General features: G+C 51.3%; 1 protein-coding gene across 7 annotated transcripts in view; it reads right to left on the bottom strand.

The window, feature by feature from the left end:
* Nucleotides 1-9,427, bottom strand: part of LOC107272291 (ubiquitin carboxyl-terminal hydrolase 48) — a 39,141-nt gene that overhangs the window by 15,364 nt on the left and 14,350 nt on the right. For 4 of the 7 annotated variants that reach the window (XM_015749301.2, XM_015749303.2, XM_025089623.1 and 1 more), the window contains 3 exons: nucleotides 8,551-8,657; nucleotides 2,185-2,315; nucleotides 1,570-1,698 (listed from right to left, as the gene is read on the bottom strand). In XM_015749301.2, the coding sequence (XP_015604787.1) occupies nucleotides 1,570-1,698; nucleotides 2,185-2,315; nucleotides 8,551-8,657 (367 nt within the window). The remainder of the gene's footprint in view (nucleotides 1-1,569; nucleotides 1,699-2,184; nucleotides 2,316-8,550; nucleotides 8,658-9,427) is intronic. The other 3 variants (XM_025089621.1, XM_025089624.1, XM_025089625.1) reach the window with 2 other exon arrangements.

The raw sequence follows: 9,427 nt of genomic DNA, 5'->3' as shown, positions 1-9,427 counted from the left end.
GGGGGGGGGCAAGGGGGGCAAGAGGGGTCGCCGGTCGGTGAGCATGCGTCTGGTAATTGCTTAATTTGTGAAAGCACGTCGGTGTTTGCTGCACGGATTTCGAGTGCAATTCGCGACTGTGTTGGTGCAAACGTATTCAGTTTCGTTTTACGAGCAAGGCACGCCGTGAGCCTGGCGCGAGCGCCCAAGTACTTTTACGAGTGGAGGATCTGTACACACGCACACAGCGAGAGAGAGAGAGAGAGAGAGAGAGAGAGAGAGAGAGAGACGCACCGGATCTTCGGCTTAAGGCACTTGCAGCCCCGATGCACCTGTGCCAGACAATGCTGCTAGAGACAGCTACGGAGTATAGGCTATAGACAACGGAGGACACGGGAGACACGGAGGACGCGGGTGCACGGATCGGACTCTTTCGGCAATTCCTGCGTTATCCAGCCTAACGTAATGGTGCAGCCACGTACGTGCAGCCGTTCTCGCTCGATTTCCTGAGCTGCCGTGACAAGAGCGCCCCCCCGCCCCGCCCCGCCCCGCTCGAATCGAAGGAAAAGAAAAGACCGAGAGAAAGAGGGATAAAAAAAAGACAAAGCGTACGGAATGTGGTAGAAAGTAATATTTACAGCGCGGGCGTTTAGACCAGCCGCAAGATAGGCATTACGTAAAAGTCTCCATTCTCTCTCGTCCACCGACATAATCCGCCCGTCCATCCATCCGTGAGGAAAAAGGCGCAACTACGTTATTGTCCAGGTCCGCGGGGGCTGGAAGGCTGGGGGGCTGGGGGGCTGGGGGACTGACATCGTGTCGCTACTTCGCACTCGATCATGCTACTTCGCAACGATCCAGCATTTTTCTTGGATTCTCGAATTCGCGCGCTTTTCCAAAAGATGCACAAAGTGGCTGCACACGCAGCATTCGCTGCACTCGATCCCATCGAGCAATCATGCCAACTGTTATTTCACTAGGCGTCCGTTTCTTCTCTTTTTTTCGACAAGTTTTTGGTGGCCGTACTGCGTGCCGAACGGGACGGGGATGCGTATGGCTCGCGAATTGGACGGGACGCATCGGTGCACCGAAGAAGATGAGTGCGAGTGCGATAGGAGGGATGGGAGTGCGTGGACCGCTCGTAGAGTGCAGGCGTGAGAGAGAGAGAGAGAGAGAGAGAGAGAGAGAGAGAGAGAGTAAAGTGGAGTGCTCTCGAGAAGTGGTGGAGGCCTGTTATTAGTGCGGGGTTTATGCTCTTTCGGGTTTTTGCCGGTGGCCCCGCGAGATGGCTTCGGCCTCGCAATATAAATACGCTTAATAGTTTAAGCACACTCCCAGGGCCCGCATATGCTAACCAGCCATAACTATGCTTTACTACTCTGGTTCGTGGACCGCGCCATCAACGAGAGAAGCTGCGGCTTCGGCTCTGCAGGCCGATTGTGAATCGACAATGCTTTCATCGGCACACCTACCGCCGCACTGGCTCTGACCATCATGCATTCGCGTAAGGCCAACGAGTCTATAAGTACTCGAAGAAGAAGAAGAAGAAGAAGAGGAAGAAGAAGAGAAGATGCGATTCTTTGGACTCACCATGAGTTTCAGGTCCCTCAGGGTAATAGTCGACGATACCTTGAGCTCGTGGGACTTTTTCGTTTTCCTCCGAGTCCTGGTGGGCCTCGTCGCCGTCGCAGTCTCCAGTTTCGCTCTCTTTGGCTGATTCTGAAAATCCAATGGAATCGTTGCTTCTGAATTCTGCGTCTGGTTAGACTGGCCGAGGAAACGTGCAAGACGTAAAGGAGGAACGCGTGGCAATTGGAGAAATAAGAGAATAAGAAAGAAGTCAAAGTGGAAGAGGAGAGTCAGGTAGAGAAATGACGGTACAGCAGGTGTGTCCCTGTTTGTGGCGGCCATGAAGACTCGTAGCCACTCAGGACCCGTAATCACGATTATTATTGTGAAATGGAGGAGATGGGACCAATTTCCTTATCAACTGCCATCAATCTGAATCTCCCCTTCTCTCCTCTCCTGGCTTCTCGTTTCAGGATTGAAGATGACTCGACAACACTGTAGCAACCCATTCAATGATTTTCTCTTAACGGGAGGAAAGGGGGGAGGGAGACAGAGATCGAGACAAGGATAAAGATTAAGTCAAGAAATAAACAAAAAAAAAGGTGATAAAGACGAAGCTTTACGAAATTGACTAACCTCCGAATCATTATCAGACTTTTGTCCTTCGTAATCATCGATACACTTAATGAAGATCGTTGCTCTCTCGTACGTAAGACTCTCCAGGCGCTCCTTCTCGACCCTGGCGAGCATGCAGGCAGCGCAAGTGGCTGAAAAGAAAAAAGAAAAAAAAAAAAGAAAAGTAAAATAGAATCTCAACTGAGCAAGGTGCCTGCCCGATTCCACTAATCAAATTCGATAATGGACCAAGGGGCTAAAGTCAGGGCTAAACAGTGTTGGCCAGATTTCATCAAGGCCTTAGGGGTTGGCCCAGCAGCCGGCCTCCCAAGGCAACCAAGGGTGGCTCTTATCCATGTATAATAGATTGCTTATGGGTGGTGATTAATACAGTAATTAATAATATACGGTGTGACCGGCGGGGTGTAAGAAGCAGCGACCATTGTTACTGGCTGGACAGCGCAAAAAGCGCTTTAGCGCGTACGCGCTGGCTACGCTAGACCTCTGTGGGAGTGTTACGTCATGTTCAGACAGTTTTCCAAGGGTGAGTGGGCGCTCGAGGGGCGCTCGAGGGGCGGCCGAGGGTCCTGCCGGCCTGAGCCCAGCCTGAGCCCAGCCTGAGCCCAGCCTGAGGGAACAGCCAGGAGGTGTGTGCTCACACCCCTGCGATGAATTCGAGTGTCCACCGCCCTTGGATTCTCCTAATTACTAGCGGTGCGATATCATCCGATAGGAATACCCACCGCTGGAGACTCGACTCACGGAAATGAGGGAGCCTGATATCGGAAATTCTAAAATACGAGAAATCTAAGCTAATGAGGGACGAGATGGCCGATCGGCACCTGACTTAACTACTCGAAAACGATCCCCTCTCGTTTACGAGCCACCACCCACCGCCCATCAGCAATAGCTCCGCTCCAACCCCTTTATTAATCGAGTCATCCTGAAGACACTTTTGCCTCTCAGCGCTGCGCTTGCCAGAGGAAACTCCTAAGGAGTTATTAAGGCCGTTCGCATGTCGACTGACAAAGTCAATTTCAATGAAGGAGTCTAGACGCGGAGGAGGCCGCGGAGGGGCAGGAGAAGGGTTGTCCTCGAATGGAGAGAAGTGTTGTGTCAGGAAATGTAGAACGGAATGCGTTGCGAATCGAGCGAGTCGAACGAATGGAGCGAATGGAGCGAATGGGATGAGTGGGACGAGTGGGTGGGCAGACTCGAATAAACAAGCAGCTTCCCTCTGCAGTGCAAACACAGAACCAGAGCGGCCCGGTTTATTGGCGAATAATACACAATAGGCTCTTCAGAGTATTCCCCGTGTATTTCCCTAAAGTGCCATCCGAGGGCAGTCAAGCCATAAAATAGCGAGCGTGGCAAAAACTTTCTTCGCCGCGAGAAGTTTGCCGGGTGTGGCGGGAGACTACTTCCTTGGGAGGCTGCGGCCGGAGGGGAGGAGGGGAGGACGGGAGGTGGGGTGGCTCACCTAGAGAAGATCTATTTATTCCTGAGAGTCTCGCGCGTCCCACGTCATCATAAAATTCTTAAAATATCCTTCTGTGGTCCTGATTGCCTCCCGTGTCCTCTTAATGATTTTCATAGAATCCTAGAGCAATTAAGGACTATCAATCAAGAAGCCCGAAGAAACGCAACAATGACGAACCTGGAGACGGAACGAATAAATTGAGCCGTGCCGCGAGTTTCGAGTAACCTCCGGAGAATTACAGAGGCTGGAGGGAGAGGGAGAAAGATAAAACGAAAAAAGAAAAAAATAGTCTCGTCCAGGAGACAAAAAATGACCTCGTGACGATGAGGCAACCCTGTAGGAATTGTCTGCCGAGATGATCAGAGATCTTGGGAAGATGCTGCCAGTCGAGGGGTGTGAAGGGAGCTGCTGCGCGATTATCCGATACTTCCGGTTTGACGTACATCCGGTCGAAGACTAGCTGGCCGACGGGAGGTAGTGTAAAGTGGACAAGTGAAATGAGGGAAATAGGAAATTAAGGAGAAGATGAAAAAAGTGCCGTAACACGTGCGCGCTCGTGTCGAACCCGAAGTCTTCGATCAAAATCGAAACCGCGTTAGTAAGGGCGGCGAAATATATTATATTAAAAGGGTCGCCAGTTTCATTCATAACTTCGGAGTCACCCCGTGAATGAAAGATTAATGGGGTGGTGCTTCTCTCTCTCTCTCTCTCTCTCCCTCACCCTGGTCCATCCTTCAGCCGTCTCCTTCTTCTCTTCGATATCTGGATGGACATGCATGCATAGATGCGCCCATATCGCGAGCAACCCCTAACCAGTTATAAGGAACGACTTGCGCCACCAGTTTCACCCTTTTACCCTTTTACCCTTTTACCCTTTTACCCAAACCAGCCAGCCAGCCAGCCAGCCAGCCAGCCAGCCACCCTTACACATCAGCCAAACGTCTTTCCACCCTCCATCCTCCGGATTCACCCTGCCACTTTCTTTCAGCGACGTAACACGACCTGCCGACTTATTCCGAGATGTGCTGAGATGTGCTGAGATGTGCTGAGATGTGGTTAGCAACCCTCCTTTGGCTAGAAACGACTGCGAAGCGCTCTTTGTTGTCGAAGAAACGGAAGATCAGCACAGGCCGCCGCACCGACGTCGTGATCTGGCTTGAGAACGTCGTCGTCGACGATTCCGCTAACGAACGTCTTCGAGGACCACAACAAAGTCGGATACTTAATCCTCTTACGTTAGACGGAAGTCTCGGAGTCGCTTAATCAACAAGCAGCAGATACGCGAAACGAGTAGGAAAATGGTCCAGCGACGGGAGCAACGACGGAGCAGCAAGAAGCATGAGAATTCGCGCAAGTAGAAGTGAGAAAGTCAAAAAGATCGGAAGAAGAAACGTTTTGGCAAAGTGAGAGAAGATAGAAAGTGGTCCACAGGACGGTGGCTAAGCGAGAGCTTTATCCCTGTTTTATCTTGTTTTCGGCGTGGCACCCCCTGGAGCTGAGCATCGGTCATCTAGGCGCTCCATTTAATCCCGTAGGAAAGCCACCCCCTGTGGCGCAAGGGACGAGTGGGATCTCCTGCAGGATAAGAGAAGGACCCAAGGAGGGTCGAGCCGGAGAGGAGCGGCTAATTTGCTCCTGCGAAATTGTCCCCACTCGAGTATCTCGATTCCAACGTTTCTTCTTTTTTTTCTACTTTTTTTTTATTCTTTTCGACAACCACCCTCTAGTAGAAACATTATCCATTTATCTCTGCGTGGCAAGCTAGAACCCTAACGAGAATCCTCATAGCGCCGTCCAGAGGGGGTTTACCTATCAACCACCGCCGCCACCTTCCCTGCAAAGTTATCCTTGGTCCAGAGAAATGCATATATTAAGACGTGTCTGGCACACTTGCCGCTGAACAAATATCCCTCTGGACTTGACCCGCGAGGCGGCTGCCTAGCTGATTGTAGAGGAAGGAGAAGAAACGATAACAGGAAGAAATGGATAAGGGGAGGAAGAGGCTGAGAGTGTTGAGAACATTGGGAATCTGGAAATGTTCGAACTCGTTCTACCACAAGGAGAGAGAGAGAGAGAGAGAGAGAGAGAGAGAGAGAGAGAGAGACAAAGGCTCCGAGCCGATTTGACCCCCGAACCTATTTCAGGATAGGAAATCAGTTGGTGGAAGAGGAGGAGCAAGAGTCCACCACGACCGCACCGCCCGGCCAGACCCACCACCCACCACCCTCGCAAACTAATCTGCAAATTCGAGTTCTAAATCTAAACGCCGTCCGAATATTAATTCCGGCGCGAGTGTAGCGTCGCGGCGCAGCCTTGTTTTGTGATACACGGCCACTGGGATGATACTGGCAGGACGCTACTGGAGACACGGAGTGGGGCCACCGGTGACTACTAGTAGCGGCGAAGGAGGATTGTCCGTTTGATTTGTAGCAGGACGCCTGGAGCGTCGCTTAACGTTATTAATGCGCGAAGCGTCGCGATGCCTCAAGATGCGAAGGTGGCTCAAAGGGAAAACGTAGCCTGTGTACCGGGCAAGAGGGAATAATTTGTAGCATGTAAAATCGGCAAGCGAAAGGAAAGAACGAAGATAGGAAAAGAGATAGGCCGAAAGAGAGAGAGAGAGAGAGAGAGAGAGAGAGAGAGTGGGAGGGCCGCTTAGAAAAGGAAGAGGAGAGGAGAGGGTAGTGTGATTGATACGAGCACGGACGGGACCTAATGTGCTCCGGGCTGCAAGGACCACCCTCTAAGCTTCGAGAGTAGAACGGGCAGAGGTCCGGGCTCGTTAGGCAGGGCCGTATCAGTCACCAAAAGCAACCCCCGATTTTTTGTTCCACCCCTCGGAGAAGAGGCAGACGGGAGAGGGAGGAAAGGGAAAGAGAGAGAGAGAAGAGAGGACGGGTTGCCCTTAAAATAAGCTAAATTGTCTGTTTGCTCTGGACCAGCTCTCGTGTCTCTCCTACAATTCCTCCGGCCATCTCCCTCCCTCCTCGAGCACCAGCATCCCCCCTCGTGTCACACGTACCTTCTAACCCGTTGGCAATGCACCCCCCCCCTCCACCCCCCTCATGTCTCTCGATACAGTCTGGCACACATCGCTCGGTGCCTGAAGAATTCAATAACTCAGGAAACCTCCAGAGAAAAAAGAAACTCGGCTCATCTACATCTAACCTGCGTGTCTAATTCCTAAGCGGAGCCAAGACTGAGACGTCTTCCTCTGGCACGGATCTCCTGGACATGTTACTCCGGAGAGCGAGGATGCGAGTAGGTGGGATACGATCAGGATTCGCTCTCGAGAGAAGGGATGCTGCGGTTGGTGGTGGTGGTGGTGGACGTGGAGGAGAATGAGAACTTTGCAATTCAAATGACTCGGCGCCCGCAGTTAGCGATAGTCGAACGCTGCCTTGACAAATGTCGCAAAAAATCCAGCACCAAGAGACGGACAAGACAATGGGATGTTTAGAGGATGGTCCTTACAGAAGACACGAGATTCACGGCCGCCAACGCGATTCGCCACTGGACACGCGCACCCGTGTAAGAGCACGTGTCCCAGGAGGATATTTGAAATCTAATTGGAAAGGCAGCTGCTGCATCGCACCGGACGAGAGAGAAATGAGAAAGTTCGATTCAGGGCTGGGTGGGACTGTACTGTCGCTGTGCGCGGGTGGTGCGTATCCACCCTGCGACCGAGGGACGGAAGCAGCTCGTCGTTTTTCTGTCGGTTAATTTTCGGGACACTTCTTAATTATAATGAGACACTTTGGGGGGCGCTGGGGATTTATGTAAATCAGGGGCTAATGTCTTCTGACATTATTCTCTCTCCGGAGGAGCGAGGGGCCAGCAGGCAGAGCATTACCGGCTAGCCTGTCTATATCAAGTATCGCTTAGTTCGACGCACAGAAAGGAATCGTAGCTACTGGCTGCTGCTGATTATGAGCATCGGCAGATCGGGTCACTTGGTATGCGCCTGGCGATTCTCTCCAGTACGTGGATGCGCGTCGTCCACGTTCGACGTTCGGAACAACAGACGCTCGCTCGATTCTACGGCAACCAACGATTCTAACCAACACAGTGCGAGGGTTCAGAGTTCACGCGAGGGTGCAGGACACGCTGGATATAACGTATAATGATATCAAGAGAGGCGGGACGCCGAGGGAAAGATTGAGGCCGGATCGGTCGCAGAATCATTTACATAATGACACTCCGCAAGTGCTCGAGGAATTAATTGCCGATAAGATCGAAAACGTCTCGTGGAATAGAGAGACAAAGTCATTAATAGGCCGGCCAGGCATGTCGCCGTTAAATTGATATGTTAATCACCGAATCCCCCGCCGCTCTTGCTGGCAGCTACGTTACACGGGGCTCACCGGCCCTCTTATGTTAATCCACGTGAAAATTTCTGGCAATCACTCTCTATCGCCTACGCTTCTCTCTCTCTCTCTCTCTCTCTCTCTCTCTCTCTCTCTCTCTCCCTTCGCCTCCTCTACTCCGATGCAGTGCTACCGAATTTTCTAAACGTCATCTTCGACCGCACACACACGCCGCCGTTCCGCTAATGCCTTCTCTCTATACTTTTTCTCTTGGGCTAGCTTTTTTTCCTTTTATTTTTTAATGACGCCTAATGACGCTTCGCGTGTCTTAATACACGCACTTCCTCGGAATTCATTTCTCTGGTACCAGTAGCCAGGATTTGAATAATACCAGACACTCTAATCGCTCCACGCTCTCATTACGAATTTTTCATGCTTTTCTTTAGCAGGGCGACCATCCGGTGGCAAAACACCACCGTCCCGACGCTTTTTTTTTTTTCTTTTTTTTTTTTTTTTCATCGAAGCCACCACGTCACCTTTTCTCCTGCATTCCCAATGATACGTCACACGTCGATTAAATATTATGATGGATCTACTCACTGGGCTCCACTTCCAGGTTCTCGTTGATCCTCCGGATGATCAGCTCGTGGTCCAGCTCGTACGATTGCTTGAGCTTCTCCCACTCGTCCTCCGTGACGATGGAATACCTGAGAATCAAATGTTTCTCTATTAAATTAAGGACCCCTAGGAATAAGGGGATAAAGTGGTTGGTCCCTGTAGACTCTGGATTCTCGGGAGGAATTCGCGATTTCCCACCCCCTCCCCATTCAAATCCAGCGAGCTTTTTGCTCGACCTCCCTTAATTATACCGCAAATTAGAAATTTCTTGCGGGCGCCAGGAGCGCCGGGACTTTTTGCGGGGCCAGCTTGCCGGGCCACGGGCCGAACGGCCATGTTAGACTGCCGACTTTTAAATTTCCAAAATCTCCAGTCCTCCTGGACTCCTGGACCATCCTCCGTCTCGCGGGCGCCGGACTGATCTTTGGGTCTCGCGCGTCTCCGACGAGCCAGAATGCAAGCATCAAATCACTCGAGTATAATTAGTTGCGCGGTATTAATTTCCATTCAGCGCAATATGCCGCGCAGATCTAATTTGAATTTTACAATGTCGACAAAAAGTCCCAAACGCGAAATCGCTTCGTCCCGCGTCGCGACGCCCAATCTGTTTTGCCTAACGGCCGAATAATGACCCTAGAACAAACCGAGTGTTCGCAGCGAGATGAAAATCGGTCACTGAAATCGGACATTCTTTGAGCAGACGAACAAAAAGATAATCGAAAAGCAAAAGTCAAATTCAAAGAAAAAAAAGAAAAAAGGGCTGCTGCACCACTGGCAAGAGAGACTGACTAGCTTTAAGGGTAGCGGCGCGAGGGTGGAAAATCTTCTCGATTTCTGAATAGGGGTTGGAGGGGGGAGG

Source organism: Cephus cinctus, unplaced genomic scaffold (assembly GCF_000341935.2).
Source record: "Cephus cinctus unplaced genomic scaffold, Ccin1 Ccin1_scaffold1161, whole genome shotgun sequence".
Lineage (NCBI taxonomy): Eukaryota > Metazoa > Arthropoda > Insecta > Hymenoptera > Cephidae > Cephus > Cephus cinctus.
The sequence above is the reverse complement of the archived record's forward strand: the minus strand, read 5'-3'. Positions and strand labels throughout refer to the sequence as shown.